Source organism: Erythrolamprus reginae, chromosome 2 (assembly GCF_031021105.1).
Source record: "Erythrolamprus reginae isolate rEryReg1 chromosome 2, rEryReg1.hap1, whole genome shotgun sequence".
NCBI classification, from domain to species: domain Eukaryota; kingdom Metazoa; phylum Chordata; class Lepidosauria; order Squamata; family Dipsadidae; genus Erythrolamprus; species Erythrolamprus reginae.
The window spans coordinates 248,634,203-248,655,663 of record NC_091951.1 but is presented as its reverse complement, the minus strand read 5'-3'; the positions used below and the strand labels follow the sequence as shown (position 1 = coordinate 248,655,663).

The window sequence follows — 21,461 nt, the reverse complement described above, 5'->3', positions numbered from 1 at the left end:
TTCATTCCAGTTTCTTATTATTGTTATTGGTAAATAATTGGTTTTTATTACTTTTATTAAGAGGAAGGACAATCATTCCATGCTTAAGATATTTAGCAAAGGGAAAACATAACCGATAACCATAATTTAATGTTAAATATATCCAAATAAATAATTATAACAAGAAGGAAATTTGTTTATACCTGATATAGCACTTCTAGAGTAACAGGATAGAAGAGATTTTCCACAATAATTCGAAGAACCGAACTCGGTCCAGGAGGCAGCCCGCTCTCAGTAACTGGAGCACCTGTGAGGGCCATGCCTCCAGACTGCATAGCATTCACTGCCTGCAATGCAGCTTGAGTTCTCTGAGAGGGAGATGGAAATTTGGTATATTATCACATATGCTAAAAACATTACATACATACATATGCTAAAAACATTACATACATTTTGTTCCTGTAGGAACAAAATCCTACAGGAATCAGTAGGACTCCAGGGGATAGTCTTAGGCTTCCTTTTTTTCCATCTGTCTCAGCAATAGTGCAGGTTACTAATTTTTCATTCTGCCGCATCTCAAATTTTTAGAAACATCTAAACCATGTTCTAAACTTTTGCAATAATTGAATAGTTATATATAAGGTAAAGTAAATCTATTTCTAAATTGTTGTTTCTTTTGAAAATACTAACCAAACAAGATAAGATTGGCTCAACGATTTATTCAAGTGTGCCCCAACAGCAGTTCTCCTACATCAACCTCACTACATCAACCTCACCAGGAAGTCATAAGAAAAATGGATACAGAGTTGTTGCTGAAGCTAAAAAATAGACTTGTCAGAGGCCTGCTAGACACACTGTTCCATTTATTTCAATGTTGAATTCCAAGTATCTTCTTGAAGTTGCTATATTGAATGAATCTTAGAGACTGCTATGATCCAACAACTTCAAGCGGTTTCTTGCTATAATACAATTACTCCAGTAGAACATCTCAAACTGATCTCCAAATTCCATTTTCTCTTGAATTGATGGGATACAAGCACAAATAACAAAATTCCCTTCAGAATAGCTTTAACTATGCTTCATCAGTTCCTGAAACTATAGAATTTCATTGTTCATCTGATTTTTTTTCACCATAGCTAAGGTACAAATTTTATCTAAAGTTTAATAAGAATAAATTGTTCCTGAACAGAAACATATGCAAAGCGCCCTGCTGAAATTGGAAGTACAATTCCACATTTATTCTGTCATGGTTCCTCTTGGCAGGTCCTAATACCAAATATACAATATTGTTGTTTCTCAAAGTCTAACATAACATTGGCTTAATGGGTATAATACACAGCTAGTCCTCAACATAACCACCATTGAACCCAAAGCTTCTATTGCTAAATAAGGTAGTTAAGTGAGTTTTGCCCCATTTTACAACTTTCTTCACCACAATTTTTAAGTGAATCACTGAGTTGAAGTGAATCATATGGTTGTTAAGTGAATCTGGTCTCCCCAACACTGATTTTGCTTGTCAGAAGCTGGCTGAGGTTACAAATGGTAATCCATGACCACGGAACAATGTAACTCTCATAAATACATGCCAGTTGCCAAGACCCCAAGTTTTGATCACATGACCATAGGGACATGTGGTTGCAAGAGTGAAAACCCATCATAAGTCATAATTTTCAGTGCTGTTGTGACTTTGGTCACTAAACAAATGGTTGTAAATCAAGAAGTACCTATAGTTAAGGTGTTGGGGTGACTGTGAGCAAGACCCACATCAAGTCCACAGTTATGGAAGCTCACTGGTTGGCTAGTCTTTCTCTCTCAGCCCAACTTACTACCTCCAAGTAAAGTTGTGGAAAATTAATAGGAGGGAGCATTTATATGCTACCTTAAGCTCCAGAATAAAAAGTATTCTAACAAATGAACAAAATATACTGTATACATAAAAGGTCTACAGAGCGAAGAGGACAGAATTCTTAAGAATACTATTAGGACCTTCACATCCTTGAATTGAAAGAAAATTGTCTTCACTGCTTACTACTTTACAGTGTTGTCCGTTTGCTGTATTGAATAGATACGTCAATGCAGTTTGCTTTTAATATGTATGTGGCTGAGGTAATTGGAGTATAGCTGTTTTGAGTGCAAAGATTATCTACATATAGAAACTGTATACTATGGAGATATTCTGGATCACATACAAAAATTTCTTATAGGCATCTGATTAACATTTTATTCTCAGGCCAGCTACAATGGAATAATATTTCTCCTGATGCAAGTGTATTCCCCGATGCATTCTTCCCCCAAGATTTTCAGTTCCAGTATCAAATAGCTAAGTCTTTTCTCTTCAACTATCTGCCATCTGAGAATGCAAAGTATATTTCTCTTCTATGTAATCTGCCATAATTTGGGTTAAATCAATCTATACACGTGTCTCTGCCCGCTCTGTTTGAGACACGTTTTAGGCTGCTGGGATCACTACAGCACATCACCACCGATTGCATTTTTGGCCTCTGTGCATCTCATTTTTGGCCGGTTCCAGGCGGTGGGGATCAGCGGTGGCAGAAAATGTGATGTGCATGGGTAGCGATGGGCTCTGGCAATCCACGCAGCCTGGAACAGCTGATTGGCGGTATTCCAGGATGCTGATCCACCCGCCAATCATCTGCTCGTGCTAAATCAGGCTGCGACAATGTGCTGAAGCTGACCAGGCTGTTTGCTGCAAGGACACTAGCCAGATGAATACCGATGGATGCCAATAAGAAGAGATCGATTTTGTTTTCTTGTTTTCCTCCCCCAAAAAGGTATGTGTGTCTTATAGTCCAGAGCATTTTATACTCCAAAAAATACAGTACATATATTAATCTACACTGCTCAAAAAAATAAAGGGAACACTTAAACAACACAATATAACTCCAAGTAAATCAAACTTCTGTAAAATCAAACTGTCCACTTAGGAAGCAACACTGATTGACAATCAATTTCACATGCTGTTGTGTACATTCACCTTTGTACAGAACAAAATATTCAATGAGAATATTTCATTCATTCAGATCTAGGATGTGTTATTTGAGTGTTCCCTTTATTTTCTTGAGCAGTATATATGGAATGGGAAACAAACATAATTGCAATACTGTCAAAGGAACATCAAACAGTAAAATGATTTTCTAACTCGACAAGTAGTTGAAGCAATAGAATTACATGATAATAATTCATGACCTTTTTAATAAGCAGAGATCTTACATATATACATCCCAAAAAGAAAAAAAGATGAAGTGGCCATAATAATATTAGTAGTAATAATTTAAAAAGTGGGTCATCATTAGTAATATAAAATTACAGGCATTGGGTGAAAATGATGCAACATGCATGAATTTATTATCACACTAATGCCATAAATTATTACTTCTATCAGAAATTAGAATGCACCTATTCAATGGCAACATATGCATGATAATGTCATGTTTGTATGTTATCATTCTGATAGCATTGCAGTTTGCTGAGACATCCCTGCGTTTGAGGTTCAAATACTTTACTCAGAGGTAGCATACTTACAGCATAGTTGGGTAGATTGTCAGTCTTAAGTTCTCTATGATTGGAATACTGAATATACACAGGCTGACTGCGAAGGTGAGGAGTAACAGGAGTGTAGTAGTTCACCATAGTAACAGCAGCTTCTTCTGAAGCCATTTCTAGAAAAGCCTGAAATTAATACAGAGAAATGTCTTGACAGGAAAACCACTACCCTAACTTGGCAAATATGTAATACAGGGGTCCCCAAACTTTTTACACAGGGGGCCAGTTCACTGTCCCTCAGACTGTTGCAGGGCCGGACTATTAAAAAAAACTACGAAAAAGTAAAATACCAATAGAAAAATAATGCATCAATTAATATATTTCCATAAATTATACCTTTCTATCATTTCATTCAATATTTACAAGCTCAATTAATTTTCAGGCACTTAGCATTTACTATTATTAACTTTCATCAATCTTCTACATTTCCAAGTATATTTTAAATGCATAATGCAAACTCATAAAATCATACAATACATATCATAAACCCCTTGTTTATCATATGTATCTTCCGTTAATTTTACCTATGTAATTCTATAGTTCTAAAATTCTAATCCAATTTTACAAATTAATACATCCTAATATTAAACAACATTTAAATATATCTTTTACCAATATTCCATAGTCAATCCATATTTAATAATCAATCATCCCTCCTCAAATTTCTACCACTGTTCTCATTTCTGGGTACCTGTCCTCTCTCTCCCCCTTTTCTCTCTCATTTGTTTCTCATTTCTCCCTCTTCCTCCCTTTTTCTCTCATTCCTTCCCTCTCTCTCACTTCTCTTTTTCCATTCCTGTCTCCTTCCTCTGTGTGTGTGTGTGTGTGTGTGTGTGTGTGAACTATTGAACCATTTACAAAAACAAGTGAGGGCTGGGTTTTTTTTCTGTTATTACTTGGGTGCTTTTTACTGTATGCTTAAATCAAGAGTCACTTCTCTCTCTCTCTTTCCCTTCCTTCCTTCCCTCCCTTTCTCTCTCCCTCCTTCTTCCCCCCTCTCTTTCTCTCTCTCTTCCTCCCTCCCTCCCTTTCTCGACACAGCAGAGCCGTTCGCTTTCCCTCTCAGCAGGAAGGGACAAAGGCAGGTCTCTCTTGCCTCCAGCTCGCAAGGGGGACTGCTGTGGCCATGGCTGACCACCAGGGGGCTCCCTCCACAGGGGGCTCAGCCCAGGCAGCTCATTAGCATGAGCATGCACTTCTACCTTTTGCCCATCTCTGCTTCTCTCGCTCCACAGCTGAAAAGGCACGAAGGGGGAGGGGAGGAAAGGCTTCCCCGGCATCCGTCCCCTCCCCCTGCCGGCTTGTTTTGTTTTATTTAACCAGAGGGACCAGCCTAGAAGTGGCCCCAATGCCTCATCACTTTCCCCGGGCTTGCAAGCAGTCGCCCCCCCCCCCGCCCCGTAGCACAAGGCGACCACGGCGGTCAGAGGGTTGCTGTCGTGGCAGCAGGGGCCCCCTGATGTCAAGCCCGGCGGCGCCAAACAAAGCTGGCTGCCCAGGGAAGCAGTGCATTTGAAAAGTGCGTCTTTGAAAAGCGCACTGCTTCCCTGGGCAGGCGGCTTTGCTGGCAGGCGCAGGGCTTGATGTCAGCGGGCCCCTGCTGCCCCGACAGCAATCTCCCGACCGCCATGGTCCCTGCCCCCCAGCAACGGACTGTTAACGGCGCTGGAAGTCACCCGCGGGCTGGATAAATGGCCTCAGCGGGCCATATCCATCCTGCAGGCCGTAGTTTGGGCACCGCTGATGAATACATATAGGTGCCATCTGCAGTACTGGCCGTATATGATCCAGTTTTGCTGTAAAGTACCAGAAATCAATACAAATTACAATTCATAAAATTTATAAAGTAACAAAAACTGCACTAGTGTTACTTACCTCCCAAAAAGTTGCTATTTTTTTCTAATTTAAAATAGGGCGGGGGCTGTTGGAGCTGGGAGTCTGACTTTGAGTCAGTGTTAATTTCTGATGACTACCTGAACTAATTCCTGCAATTTTCAGAGATAGTTTGCCATTTCCTCCTTTCTGCTTCCTTTCTAGGGATTGGCCCAAAATCACACAGCTGGATCCTGTCTGAGGTAGAACCAGAACATAGAGTTTCCATGTTTCTAGCCTGGTGCTTAATCGCTATACCAAACTGCTTCTCAGTTCTTTATTAGTGATGTAAATGATAACGTTGCAAATCTGACCAAGTCAATATCTGATTATGCCAGGTACACATCAACCAAACTGATGTGGCCACATAGCCTGCTTTTATGGAAATATACATTTATGTGGCCACATAGCCTGCTTTTATGGAAATATACATTTATAAATATAAATATATAACTACTGGTAAATCCAGTCTGCTTTCATTCCTCAATTCTAAATGTATAATATTATGGTGCAAAAGGGCACTGCCAAAAACGAATGGAAGTTTTTTAAAAAAAAATCAATTTAAATGGTAAAGCAACAGCAGGAATGATTTTGCAAAACTTTATAAATTTGCTTTTAAATTTTAAATACAACAAGAAACCTAGATTTCTTATAAGAAATACTGAATTGATGGTGTTCATGCTTTTCATCTACTGTAGACAGGAAGAAAGTATAAAAGATTAAAGATTAAACCAATCAAATTTCAGGGGATCTGAGATTTGTTCAATGCTAAACTTTGGAGGGCATGAATTGTATGAAGGCACATTTTCTCATTTTGTATGAAATTTACTTAGTGTTTTGTACATTCTATTTAACATCTTTTGTAATCAGAAAGCAAAATATATTTTGTAATTATTCCGGTAAAATGTCTCAAATCATGAATCATGGTATTTTTATTTTAGTTGAATCACTGAATATTTTAAATATAATTAAATAGTTCATGACGTTGGTAGCTATTAACTTTTAGCAATGAAAATATTTATAGATTAGACGTTAAAAGGCAGGCAATAGTTTTAATGGATTATATTTCACAAAAATAAACTTTATACAGTAGAACCCCGACTTACGAGACTAATTGGTTCCGGAAGGAGGCTCGTAAGTCGGAACGCTCGTATGACGAAACATTGTTTCCCATAGGAAACAATGTAAAGTCAATTAATCCGTGCAACAACAAAAAAAAACCGCTGCCGCCGAACGCGGAAGTTAGCGTTCGGCTTCAGGAGACAGCTGCGAAGCGGCGCACGTGTTTTAAAACGTGGCAGCCGGCCTGGGGGGCTTGCCAGCACCCCCCCGAGCCCCCCAGGCCGGCTGCAACCTTTTAAAACACGCGGGATACGAGCGCCAAGGAGCTGTCTCCTGAAGCCGAACGCGGAAGTTAGCGTTCGGCTTCAGGAGACAGCTCCTTGGCGCTCGTATCCCGAATGTGAGCTCGGGAGGCGAACAAAAATGTCGCTCCCCTCCCAGCTCTTATCTCGAGTAGCTCGTAAGTAGAGCTGCTCGTATGTCGAGGTTCCACTGTAGAATTATTTGCAGCAGTTGCTAAATTCTGACCCCTTAGGTTAGCTTTTGGGCGAATTTGGAATTAGATTTAAAGTTCTTGTCATTTTCAACCTAGGCAACTTTAAAATATGTGAACTTGAGAATTTCCCCAGCATGCTAAGGAGGAATTCTGAAAGTTGAATTCCAAGTCTTACAAAAGTTGCCAAGGTTGAAAAACGCTGGGCTAGAGTATATAACACTATTTTTAAATCAAATAATTATGCCAAAACTGACACCTTTTCACAAAATCAAAATGAATGTTTGGGTGTAAATCAGGATCCAGTCTCCTCCAAATAGGGCAGTGTATGAGGAAAGTATATGAAAAATTTGGTTCTCAAGGCATTGATGAAGTTGTCCCTTTCAAACATTAAAGGAACCAAATCTTTTAGCAGATTTGCATGGATGCTTTATTGAATTGCCCCAGACTATCATCAAATTGAAGCAGCTGTGCGCTCTACACAAATTGCATGTACTAAGAGCCAATAAGAAATTTTAAGGTACTACAGAGCTTTCCAAATTAAACAACTGCTTCAAATGCTCTGAAAAAAGGATCATTAATATGATTTGCAAAGCATCTTTTCAATTGTAAAGCACCTCCACCACCCAGGCACTATGCACTCCACATAATGGCCTTACAGTTGCTTAATGACTGCAGTGAAGAGAACCAGGACTGCAGTGATTCAGCAAAGCTGTCACATGGGTGCCTTGCTTAATTACTGAAACAACTTACAACCAAAATTTAGGCCTCAAGTAAGGCTGTAAGTCAAGGACTACTTGAAGACAGGAACCAGTTTACCTGAGAAATGTCTTCCCTCAGTTATTTCTATCTGCCCAATCAGGTCTGGCAAGATGAACATGCTCCGAATCCTATCAGCCAAAGAATGTCAGGTGGCAAGGACCAGAAGGCATGCATCTCTGCTATGATGCCTGCTCTCTGAAACATCCTCTCCCGGGGTATTAGGATGGCCCTGGCCCCTTTTGGACTTTTTGTAATGCCATAAAAGCTACTATTGTGCCCAGGTGGGGGTTGCAAGTAAATAAAGAGCCCTATTGCCTGGTTATGTTAACGTCTGAAGCAGGAATGGATTCCTCCCGGTTCAGACGTATTCATCCGAACTGGTAGCGACCTGCTGGTGACATCACAATGACGTTACCAAACTGGATCAGTCAGTGCTGCTTCCTCAGCGCTGCCATCTTTTTTTTTTTTTTTATAAAGATTTTTTTCCCCCCTTCTGAGAATGCACAGAAGTCGAGTTCCGGCACTATGCATGCGGTCACCATCATTTTTTCGGCACCTAAGTGAATTGGAACCTACCCCTTCACAGGGTCACTTTTTCTCCATGCCTCAGAAATATCAAAAGGCATGGAACAGCTTTTTAAAAATTATTATTATTATTATTATTATTATTATTATTATTATTATTATTATTATTATTATTTATTAGACTTGTATGCCGTCCCTTTCCGAGGACTCGGAGCAGCATACAAAAAGACAAAATTTGCCTAAAGGTAAGAAAATAAATTACTGAGGCAAGGAGCCCCCAAAGCTGCCAGCATTGCAGCCATCCCCCTCCCCCCCAGGAGTTTGGAGCTCTGGGTGCATCACACCCACTTTGTGTAATTCCCAAATAAGCGTGAAAAGCATTACAGCTTTAAAACCCAAGTTCAACACCAATGATTTAGTAACCAACAACTGTAGTAATTGAACATATTTGGAAATCCTATAACAGGAACCTTGTAAGAAATTCACCAGAAAACCTTACTGAATTTTATTAATACTTTTGAGCATTTATATGCTAATCGGGAGAGGGAAGGACTAAGAATGTGGCAAGAAACTGATGCCTGCCTATTTCTGAAACATTAGGTGTTGTAGTTTCAAACTGGTTTGCATTTTGACAATTGAATTGCTGATGATAGCCTTGATAATAGCCTTGACCACTCTAATCTAATCCATTAAACAGAGCAGGCAGCGAGGAGAGGGAAAGGAAAGAAACAACACAGCCTCTCATCAAGTATTTGGTTCCCCATCTCTCTCTCCCTCTCTCTCAAATTGCATTCAGTTGCTATGACCACCTCCCTTAATTCTCCAGGTCAGAGGAAACTACTGACTGCCAGTCCCCTTCCAGCTCCTGTTCTCAATAGGACCTTGATAGTGAGTCAGAGGTCTCGGGCAATTTATCTCCCGAGTCAAAAATGAGGGAACTTTAGTGTGTCTCTGGGCTCTTGCCTGCCCTGCTAAAGGGGTGCAACTCCTGAAGAAGGCAGTACTCTGTAAAAGCCGACAAGGTCTAGCAAAGCAGAAGGTCACATTGTAAACTCCGTCGCAAGAAGAGACCAGTTGCTGCCTCCTAGTTTGGGCGCCAGCCGGGGCGATGGCAATGGCAGAGTTTGGCACTTGGGGAGGGCAAGGTTAGCATGCTCCACCCATGTCCTAGGGCAACGAGCTCAGGCAGGGCGAAGGGAGGGAATGGCCCATCTGGAACAGCTCCCTCGCACCAGGGAGGAAGGGAAGAGAAGGAGGGAGGGAGGGAAGGAGGGAAGGAGGGAGGGAAGGAAGGAGGGAGGGAGGGAGGGAGGAAGGAAGACCACAATTGAACTCAAAATTGTGGTTGCTAAGCAAGAGCATTATTAAGTGAGATTCACCACATTTTATAAGTTGGCCACACCCACCAGGTCACCTGACTAAGCCACACCTACCTGAAGCCACGCCCAGCTAACCTCTAAGCCACACCCACAAAATAAGCCACATCCACAGTAAAAAAAAATAGATCCACCCCTGAAGATTGTAATACAGTGATACCTTGTCTTACGAACTTAATTGGTTCCGGGAGGAGGTTCGTAAGGTGAACAGTTCGTAAGATGAAACAATGTTTCCCATAGGAATCAATGGGGAAGCAAATAATGCATGCAAGCCCAAAACTCACCCCGTTTTCCTCATTACTGCCAGAATTCAGACCTTTTCGGGGGCAGGCGGGACAGCGCAGGCTGCCCGGAGGGAGCCTCCTGGGTGGATTGACACCCATGGGAAGCTGCCTTGTGGCTTGTCAACTGGCGGGGCTCCAACCCTCCTTGAAAGTTTTCCCAACGAAGCACTGCGCCGGGCTCTGTAGTGGCGCAAAGCTCTCCCCATCTCCTCTGCGGCCGGGAGGCTCCAGGGGAAGGCGGCCGGAGGAGGAGGACAAGAAAGAGGAGAAGCTGCAGCGGGCACCGCCGCTGCGGCCACCATTTCCTTTAGAGCCGCGCCAAGCTCCGAAGCGCCGCAAAACTCTCCCCACCTCCTCTGCGGCCGGGAGGCTCCAGGGGAAGGCGGCCAGAGGAGGAGGAGGAAGAAGAGAAGCCGCAGTGGGCATCGCCGCTGCGGCCACCGTTTCCTTCAGAGCTGTGCCGGGCTCTGAAGCAGCACAAAACTCTCATCGCCTCCTCTGTGGCCGGGAGGCTCCAGGGGAAGGCAGCCGGGGAAGGAGGACGAGAAAGAGGAGAAGCCGCAGGTTCAGGTTCGTAAGACACAAATGGTTCTTAAGACGAGGCAAAAAAAATCGTAAACCTCGGGTTCGTATCACGAAAAGCTTGTATGACGAGGGGTTCGTAAGACGAGGTATCACTGTATTTTTCTTGACTGCTGTGAGTATTTAATTTTTAGTATTATAGTTGTAATTCAGAATTTTAACTGTATGATTGTTCATTGCCTGGAGTCACTTTTTTGAGAGGAGTGGCCATACAAACTGAATAAAATAAAGTAAATATAGATTTACATTTTTTTAAATGAAGTTTCATTTAGAAGTAGAAATTATTTCCCTTTTTCAGGCTAAGAATGTTTAATTTCTGTACCACTGATGTAATAGTGAAATCTAGCAATTCAGACAAATTCATCATATATTACACACATTATTTTGTGTGGCTGTTTATATGTTATAAAATATGCACGTACCTGACTTTTTCCTTTCAACATCAAGAGATTAGTTACTTTGCCAAAAGGTACACCTAGAGAAATTACTTCTGCTTCAGTGACATCATTTGGAATTTTACGAAGATGAAGAACTCGAGAAGGCGAACAAGGTGATCTGTCTCCTTTAAATTTCTTGTTGTCATTCCCATTAGCTAAAACATATATACAAAGTGCTTCAGCATATAAAGTATACCTAACACAAAGTGTGATTGCTATATGAGCTCCAAAGTTTAAAATTATTTCAAATTAACTAGAATCAACAATAGTAACCTGTACTTTGCTGTTTCTGTTTGTTGACTCTTTTTTTTTTGCTTTGGTATAGGAAAAAAGTTAACACAGGAAATTTACAATTCTAGTTATGATCAGTTAATATGCATGGTGTATTTCACTGAACTTTTGTTGCTTTAGCATGCTTGCAAAGAGACTGAACCAACAGTCAGAAGATATATGAAAGCAGAATCAGCTACTGGTAATCTTCTTCTACAGAAATATTTACAAGTACAGTATAGGACAGTGATGGCGAACCTATGACACGCGTGTCAGCACTGACACGCGGAGCCATTTTAGGTGACACGCCGGAGAAACAGGGAGCTTAGAGTGGTGAAGATGCAAATCTCCCCGCTTTCCAATTTCCCACCGACTACAAGTACAGCAACTGCAATTATTATTATTATTTTTCCTCTCCCCTTAATTTTGTTTTGCACCAATTTTTTTAAAAATTGCGCCGGTTGCAATTTTAATTTTACTCCCAGGGCTATTTACCCGGGGTCCTACTTTGCTTACACATTAAACTGCTCATCCCATATCGCTCCGCCAGGATAGAAAGGATAGAGAGAAAGGGAATGAGAGAAAGGAAAGAGAGAGAAAGGGAGGGAGAGAAGGAAAGAGATAGAAAGGATAGAGAGAATGAGGGAATGAGAGAAAGGAAAGAGAGAAAGGGAGGGAGAGAAGGAAAGAGTGAGAGATAGAAAGGATAGAGAGAAAGGGAATGAGAGAAAGGAAAGAGAGAGAAAGGGAGGGAGAGAAGGAAAGAGAGATAGAAAGGATAGAGAGAAAGAGGGAATGAGGGAAAGGAAAGAGAGAGAAAGGGAGGGAGAGAAGGAAAGAGTGAGAGATAGAAAGGAGAGAGAGAAAGAGGGAATGAGAGAAAAGAAAGAGAGAAAGGGAGGGAGAGAAGGAAAGAGTGAGAGATAGAAAGGATAGAGAGAAAGGGAATGAGAGAAAGGGAAGAGAGATGAGAGAGGAAGGAGGAGAGAGAAAGAGAGAGAGGAGGGGTAGCGAATTATGGATGTCAGAACTCACGCATGCGTAGTAGCGTGCGCCCACACTTTTTAAAAAATTTTAAAAGAACAAGAGAAAGCATGAGAGAGAAAGAACAAGAGAGAGAGAGAAAGAAAATAAGAGAACAAGAGAGAGAGAGAAGGAAAGCAAGAGAGAAAAAAGATAGCAAGAGAAAGCAAGACAGATAGGGAGAGGAAAGGAGAGTGACAGAAATGAGAACAAAAAGGGGAGAAAAAAGGAGAAATGAGAAAATGATTGAGGCAGAGAATGAGAGGAGAGAGAAACAAAAGAGAGAGAGAGGTGATTTTTGAAGCATATGGTAAAAAGCATCCAAATAATAAGAACCCACCCCCAGCCCACACCTGTTTTTGAAAAGAATTTAATGATAAAAAAAACCCAGCCCTCAACTGGTTTTGGAAATGGTTCGAGTGTATACACACACACACATAAGGGGGGGAAAGAGACAGGGATGGAAAAAGAGGAGAAGTGAGAGGGAGAAGGAATGAGGGGAAAAGGGAGGAAGAGAGAGAAATGAGAAACATGAGAGAAAAGGGGGAAAGACAGGAGAAATACCCAGAAATGAGACAGTGGTATAAATTTGAGGAGGGATGATTGATGATTGACTGTACAGTGGAACCCCGACATAAGAGCTGCTCTACTTAAGAGCAACTCGAGATAAGAGCTGGGAGGGGAGAGATATTTTTGTTCTACTTACAAGCCCAAATTCGAGATACAAGCGCCAAGGAGCTGTCTCCTGAAGCCAAACGCTAACTTCCGCGTTCGGCTTCAAGAGACAGCTGCGAAGCGGCACGCGTGTTTTAAAAGGTTGCAGCCGGCCTGGGGGGCTCGGGGGGGTGCTTGCAGCTTTCTTTCTTGCTCTTTTTCTTTCTCTCTTTTACCTTCCCTTCCTCTATTTCTTCTTTTCTTTCTCCTTCCCACCTTCTTCCCTCCCTCCCTCCCTTCCCTCATTCCTCTCTTACTCTCCCCTTTCATAAGTTTCCTTGCTTCCTTCCTCTGTTCCTATCCCTTCCCCCTTTCTTTCTTTCTTTCTTTCTTTCTTTCTTTCTTTTTTGCTCTTTTTCTTTCTCTCTTTTACCTTCCCTTCCTCTATTTCTTCTTTTCTTTCTCCTTCCCACCTTCTTCCCTCCCTCCCTCCCTTCACTCATTCCTCTCTTACTCTCCCCTTTCATAAGTTTCCTTGCTTCCTTCCTCTGTTCCTGTCCCTTCCCTCTTTCCTTCCTTCCTTCCCACCCTCCGTCCATTCATTCACCCATTCCTCTCTTGATCGCTTAAAGCCGGTCCCTGGTGCAAAAAGGGTTGGGGACCTCTTTCCTACAGGATTGGGTGGCAGAGAAGTTGAACATATGTAAATTTAAAAGTTTAAGAAAGTTTACAAGTTAAATGAAAGAAACTTCATTATTCATTTATATGTACATGTACATTTCTTCATTAAAAACATGTCTTTCTGCATAATTTAGACTAACTTTGTGAGTTTTTTGAGGGCTGGAACCAATTAAAATTATTTACATTAATTCCTATGGGGAAAAGTCGTTCGAGATAAGAGCTGCTCGACTTAAGAGCCCAGGTCCGGAACGAATTAAACTCGTATCTCGAGGTACCACTGTATTTATAAGGGGATGTTACATGGGATTGTATATATGAGGGGGTTATTTATGTATGTATGTATGTATGTATGTATGTATGTATGTATGTATGTATGTATGTATTTATTTATTTATTTATTTATTTATTTATTTATTTATTTATTAGATTTGTGTCATTTTGGTTGGTGGTGTGCCCCAGGATTTTGTAAATGTAAAAAATGTGCCGCGGCTCAAAAAAGGTTGAAAATCACTGATTTAAAGCATATGGTAAAAGCACTTAAATAATAACAGAGAAAGAAAACCCCCAACCCTCACCTGTTTTTATTAATAGTTATGTTTTTGAATTTGCTGGTTGTTTTAGTTTTAATAGTAATAGAGTTTGGTTTGGTTTTATTATTAATTTCTTTTAATAAAAAAGAAGGGATTTATTATTTATTTATATTTATATTTATTTTTTGTTTGTTTATCTGTCTATCTACCTACCTACCTACCTATCTACCTATATATCTACCTACCTACCTATATATATATATATATATATATATACTTCTATGCCGCCCAGTTTTTTTCTCAAGGTGACACACCACCCGAGTTATGCTCAGTTTTTTGGCGAATTTTGACACACCAAGCTCAAAAGGTTGCCCATCACTGGTATAGGACCTAGTGATTTAATTGTCTCCTCTGGACTTATACAAAGTCATAGGGAATGACTATGGCTACTTTCTAAAATATATACATTAGTATGACTCTGCCAACAGTCATAGTCAATGCCAGGATGAGGTTTAGTCTTGAAGAAGAGTACAATAGCAAGCATTGTCCAGCTTTTGCTAGAAATGCATAATCCAGATCCCCTAGCTGGCAAATGCAGAGTAATCACAGGTTGCCTTTGCAGGAAATAACTTGCCATTTCCAAGGTCTTCAATTTAAGTGAAAATATCTCCATTTGCTACTCAACCTGCCTAGGAAACTGGCTAGCAAATTATAGAGGAGAATATACAATAATTGGAAGTGGTTTATATATGTCTGACAATATTAGACTGTCCTAGGATCAAGCCGGGAACTTAAGAAACTATTTTGTGTCAAATTTTAACATTACAAATGGTTATAGAGGATTCAAACCGTAATATTTGCTATATGTGAAAATACTTTGTGATGCTTACTTTTTATTATATCATGGTTCAGGTGGATCAGACACTTTTCTTTGCTCTCCTTATTTAATTTGCAAGATTAAACATAGGCGTTTCCCCAAACCAAGTGCCTTCAAAATTCTGGCAACTTTAGTTCATAAACTCTCAAAGCAACTTCCATCTATTCGCAATTTCAATTTACGAAAACAGAAAATGAATCCTCATGTTGTGATTGTAGCCTCCACAAGCTGTGAGCATGGAAATCCATATGAATTGCCCTAGATTCGTATGTGTGGGAGAGATGCACACTCTGGATAGAGTCTGGTTACCACTGCTTTTCTGCTAGAAAAAAATTAGACTGGTCCTTTTACTAAAACAGAAGTAGAAGTGAAGGAAAACACTGTGTCAGGAACTTAATTATTTGAGGTAGGGTGCATCATCTCTTTTGTAGCTTCTGCTTAAACTGCTGCTTAAAAGCTGCAGTAGTTCAAATAATGAAGCAAAATGAACCATTTGCTTCAGCAAATTGCTATTTTGGCAATGATCTAGCCGGGAATTTCAATTATTCTTTTCTTTGTGATGTTAAGTCATGCTTGGTGTTCAGATTTCTATCTCTCTCTCTCCCCCCCCCTCCTTGTGTGTGTGTATGGGGGGGTGTATCTTCACCTCTTTCCATTCTTCACAATGAGCATGAAGATAATTATTTTTATCATCTTTCTGTACTTTGTAATATTAAACTGTAGTATCTTCCCTCTCAAGGGGAGAACATGCCACTTATATGCATCTATTGCTATAGTACCCTATGACTATTATTAAGTGTTGCACCTTATGATTATTGATGAACTTATCTTGTCTTTTTATGTACACTGAGAACATATGCACCAAGACAAATTCCTTATGTGTCCAGTTACACTTGGCTAATAAAGAATTCAATTCAATTCATTATTCTGTTCTTGTTCTTTTCTTTTTCTTGTTCTTCTTGTTTTCTATTTTTATTTATTTTTATTTTTATTTATTATTATTATTATTATTATTATTATTATTATTATTATTATTATTATATTCCGGTGATGGCTAACCTTTTTGGGCCTAGTATGCCTCCCTGTAGCCTCCTAGGACTAAATACAGACTGTTGAGGGGAGCACCACACACCCTACACTCCTTTTGGGCTTAGTAGGCCTCCCTGCAGCCGCCTTGGACAAAAAACAAGGCCGGGGGGGCACACACACACCATGCTGCCCTCCATGCATGCACATACGATCCACACATCCCAAGATCAGCTGGCCAGCATAAGGCATGCATGTGCAGTGGAGATGAGCTGGGTGACAGCTCATGTGCCCATAGATATGGCTCTTTATGCCAGCTCTGGCACACATGCCATAGGTTCACCATCACAGTTCTATTCTATTGTTCTATTATTCTATTATTATTCTTATTGTTATTGTTGTTATTATTATTGTTGTTGTTGTTGTTGTTGTTATTATTATTACTATTATTATTATGTCAATACAACACAGCAAACGAGATCACTGCTGGATTTCGTATTTCATCACCAGTCGGGCGCTTCCCAAGCACCTAGGACTGCTTGTTGTAGCGGTGAATTATGTTTGCCGATCCCAGTAAAGTGGCCTTTTGCAATTGACAGATGGAGATTTTGTCAAATCCGATGGTTTTCAAATGTCCGCTGAGATCCTTTGGCACTGCACCCAGCGTGCCAAGTACCACTGGGACCACTTTCACTGGCTTATGCCAGAGTCGTTGCAGCTCGATTTTTAGATCTTCTCCTCAATTCTGCTGTCCCCTGGAATTGCAATGTTGATGGTCCATACTTTCTTTTTCTCCACAATCAGGATGTCTGGTGTGTTATGCTTCAGAATTCGGTCAGTCTGAAGTCGGAAGTCCCACAGTAGTTTTGCTTGCTCATTTTTGACCACTTTTTCGGGCTTATGATCCCACCAGTTCTTTGCCACTGGTAAATGGTAGCTCCGGCACAAGTTCCAGTGGATCATCTGTGCCACAGCATCATGTCTATGCTTGTAGTCAGTCTGTGCGATCTTTTTGCAGCAGCTGAGTATGTGATCAATTGTTTTATCTGTTTCTTTACAGAGTCTGCACTTTGGATCGTCTGTTGATTTTTCAATTCTGGCTTTGACAGCATTTGTTCTAATGGCCTGTTCTTGTGCCGCCAGTATTAGTCCTTCTGTCTCCTTTTTGAGTGTTCCACTTGTAAGCCATGACCAGGTCTTTTCTTTATCCTTTTGCCTTCAATCTTCTCCAAGAACTGGTCATGCAATGCTTTGTTCCGCCAACTGTCCTTACGACATTGAGTTACAGTTTTTCTGTACTGGTCCTTAGTTTGCTTCACCTTGAGAAGCTTCTTATTGTTGACCTCCATCAACGCTGACTCTTTGCTCTCCTTCACATAGTCAGCTAATGCATGCTTCTCTTCTTCTACTGTCTGCTTCACTTGCAAAAGTCCTCTGCCGCCTATTTTCCTTGGTAAATACAGCCTGTCAACGTCACTGTGGAGGTGTAGTGCATGATGGATCGTCATTAATTTTCTGGTTTTCCTGTCCAAGTTGTCCAGCTGTGCTTGAGTCCAATTCACTATGCCTGCTGTGTATCTAATGACAGGTATGGCCAAAGTATTTATAGCCTTGATAGTGTTGCCACCATTCAGTTTGCTCTTCAAAACTTTTCTGGTCCTCTGGATGTACTCTTTGCTGATCACAGTTTTCATATGACCATGCTTGTACCCAATTGCAAGATGCCCAAATATCTGTAGGCTTCTGGCTGGTGGCACTTGATGGTTCGACCATTTGGCATTTCAATGCCCTCACTTTCAGTGATTTCCCCCTTTTTCAGTGCCACTGTGGCACATTTATCCAGGCCAAACTCCATGCTAATGTCATTGCTGAAGATTCACACAGTGTTGGTTAGTGACTGTATTATTATTATTATTATTATTATTATTATTATTATTATTATATCCTATTATTAATCCATTCAATTCTATTCTATTCCAATCTTCTATTCTATTATCTGGGGGTCTGATGAAAGCACTATTCATTTTTATAATTTTCCTTTCAAACTGACAATTGAATCACTGGGATATATACAGCAATGTCATTTATATCTACCAATATTAATTATTTGCATTTTAATATTTAAAGTTGAAGTGGGGGGGTTACATTTTGCTTTTTAGAAAAAATATCTCTACAGCTCTGTCTTTGCAGAAAAAAAATGTGAACTGAAGTTTCTAGACTAATACAGTGGTACCTCGAGATACGAGTTTAATTCGTTCCGGACCTGGGCTCTTAAGTCGAGCAGCTCTTATCTCGAACGACTTTTCCCCATAGGAATTAATGTAAATAATTTTAATTGGTTCCAGCCCTCAAAAAACTCACAAAGTTAGTCTAAATTATGCAGAAAGACATGTTTTTAATGAAGAAATGTACATGTACATATAAATGAATAATGAAGTTTCTTTCACTTAACTTGTAAACTTTCTTAAACTTTTAAATTTACATATGTTCAACTTCTCTGCCACCCAATCCTGTAGGACAGAGGTCCCCAACCCTTTTTGCACCAGGGACCGGCTTTAAGCGATCAAGAGAGGAATGGGTGAATGAATGGACGGAGGGTGGGAAGGAAGGAAAGAAAGAGGGAAGGGACAGGAACAGAGGAAGGAAGCAAGGAAACTTATGAAAGGGGAGAGTAAGAGAGGAATGAGTGAAGGGAGGGAGGGAGGGAAGAAGGTGGGAAGGAGAAAGAAAAGAAGAAATAGAGGAAGGGAAGGTAAAAGAGAGAAAGAAAAAGAGCAAGAAAGAAAGCAAGAAAGAAAGAAAGAAAGAAAGAAAGGGGGAAGGGACAGGAACAGAGGAAGGAAGGAAGGAAGGAAACTTATGAAAGGGGAGAGTAAGAGAGGAATGAGTGAAGGGAGGGAGGGAGGGAAGAAGGTGGGAAGGAGAAAGAAAAGAAGAAATAGAGGAAGGGAAGGTAAAAGAGAGAAAGAAAAAGAGCAAGAAAGAAAGCTGCAAGCACCCCCCCCCGAGCCCCCCAGGCCGGCTGCAACCTTTTAAAACACGCGCGCCGCTTCGCAGCTGTCTCCTGAAGCCGAACGCGGAAGTTAGCGTTTGGCTTCAGGAGACAGCTCCTTGGCGCTTGTATCTCGAATTTGGGCTTGTAAGTAGAACAAAAATATCTCTCCCCTCCCAGCTCTTATCTCGAGTTGCTCTTAAGTAGAGCAGCTCTTATGTCGGGGTTCCACTGTATCTCTATGCGACAGATTACAGTACTGAAATAATTTTGCTTTGTTTACCTTCTAATAGCCAGAAAGGGACTAAAGGCTGTGGCAGCCCTCTGACTCATATACATTCAGGTTAAGGGTGCCAGATAAGTGTTCCCTGGAGAGCAGATGGGGAAAGCAGGAACTACTAAGCTGCTATCAGAAACAGGAGACAGAAACAGGATGTGAATACTCAAGAGAGCTTCTGGGAGTGGATGCTTGAGACTTCCAACCTTCCACTCTATGGGATCAGCTGTCTAATACACTAACCCAGCCAGTTCAATCCATGGTTAACCTCTCATAAACTATGGGACTGTGATATGTTCCTCTTGTAAAACAAAATAACAAGCTACAGTTTCATATTTTGACTTACTTCAAAAAAACATGCCAGTGTTTCTGGTTCATATGATGGAATAAACAAACAATGGATACATGTAAACATGGTCACTGATTTTTTTCTTGCAGGTAAGACCTTATTCCTACAGTTCTAACCAATCTGCTTTAAAAGAAAATAGAAAAGAATGGTTGCAACCATCCTTATCAGTCCCTACATTAACTTATTGAGAAAACATTTATAGGAGCATATACAAAATGCATTCTTAATCATACCAGTAGCAGGAGTAGGATTGCTCATCGTAAGAGTCCCGTATGTGATACCAGAAGGAAGAAGCTCATCAGATCCACGCTGAAAAGAAAATTGAAAATATATTTGATCCCCATTTAGGCAAAGACATTTTGTTGAAAATGCAATTTAAAAAGACATTAAAAGCAGTTTAACATAAACATTAACATAAATCTATTTTTATTCCATTTTATGTTGCCTTATAAGATAATTACCAGTAGGCTACCGAGTTGAAAAAATATAATACATTATATGAACTGTATATAAAAGCACGTATTTCAGGAACGATACTTGCTAAAAGGTTCCACATTAATATTTTTTCCCATTTATTGGCTTATAATAACTAACTAATGATAGGTTTATATTTTCAAACAATCTGGCTGCTCCATCTATACATCTAATACCATTTTGCCTTTTCATTGTTCATTTTTTTCAACTTCTATACTTGATTAAGTAAGCCAAAATATTCCAGAAACATTCTTCTAAGCAGTATGTTGTATTTCAAAATTATTTTCTAAATTATTGAGAGGTCTTTTTACTAATACATCTGATCAGGGATCTCGGACACCATTACAGACCAACTAATAGACAACATTTTCATTTTTTTTTAAAAACAAGATGTACAGAGGTATGGTACAATTCTGCCTCATTTGGTTTACTATTTCTGCAAGCAACTTTATCCAGTACAGTATATGCACTGCAAGCAGTAGATAATTTATGAGACCTGCATATCCTATAAAATTGGTATTCCATAGAAATAGGCATATCCACAACATCGTGAGACAATACATTAATATGATGTACAAAATGTTGATCAATATCAAGTAGAGTAAGGCGTAGCTATTGTTTTATAATACCATTACATTTTTTTTGTAAACCTTCCTTCAATAGCTTGATGCATCAGAAGTCAAAGCAAAACTAACAACCCCTTTTATATTAAGGGGTTTTAATTCACTTTTAGTATTGGATTATTATTGTACAGTTTATGATTGCTGTTAGCCGCCCCGAGTTTTCGGAGAGGGGCGGCATATAAATCCAATAAATTTTTTAAAAAAACTTCAGATTTTTTTAAAAAATATTTTATTTGCAACTCTTTCGGGAAACAGAAACAATGTATCATATAGCATGCCAGCTGATGAAATCTATCATACAATAATAAACTCTAACTTCACAAACTAAGAGAAAGGAAAATCAGCACAAAGGAATTACTTTTATCGGTTCAGCTGCTGCCGTTAGTCATCTTTAATTCACATGGCTGTAAATATTAATAAAATAGAGGACAAGTATTCCATGTTTTTAATGACCTTATACGGCAGGGGTATCAAACTCTATGCCTGCGGGGCAAGAGACGGCCTGTGGGGTGGATCAGGCCCACAGGCACATGCTAGAAACAGTGGACCAGCCCGCGGTGCCTCGGGCAGCGGAAATGGGCTCCCAAGCTCCACTTTCACTGGCAAAGGATTGCAGGAGACCGTTGCATCTGAAAACGGAACTTGGAAGCCTGTTTTCACTGATACAGGGCTTGGGCTGTCACAGGGACCAAAAGGAGTGATGTTGAGCTGGCCATGTCCACCCTGGCCCCCCAAAATCAAATACAACC

At 40.2% G+C, this 21,461-nt stretch overlaps 1 protein-coding gene across 2 annotated transcripts in view; it reads right to left on the bottom strand.

Annotated features, from left to right (window-relative positions):
* The window catches only part of PTBP3 (polypyrimidine tract binding protein 3), an 89,713-nt gene that overhangs the window by 23,305 nt on the left and 44,947 nt on the right, over positions 1 to 21,461 (bottom strand). For both annotated transcript variants that reach the window (XM_070742426.1, XM_070742425.1), the window contains 4 exons: positions 19,849 to 19,924; positions 10,922 to 11,091; positions 3,523 to 3,669; positions 183 to 347 (listed from right to left, as the gene is read on the bottom strand). In XM_070742426.1, coding sequence (XP_070598527.1) covers positions 183 to 347; positions 3,523 to 3,669; positions 10,922 to 11,091; positions 19,849 to 19,873 — 507 coding nt within the window. In that variant the 5' untranslated portion in view covers positions 19,874 to 19,924. The remainder of the gene's footprint in view (positions 1 to 182; positions 348 to 3,522; positions 3,670 to 10,921; positions 11,092 to 19,848; positions 19,925 to 21,461) is intronic.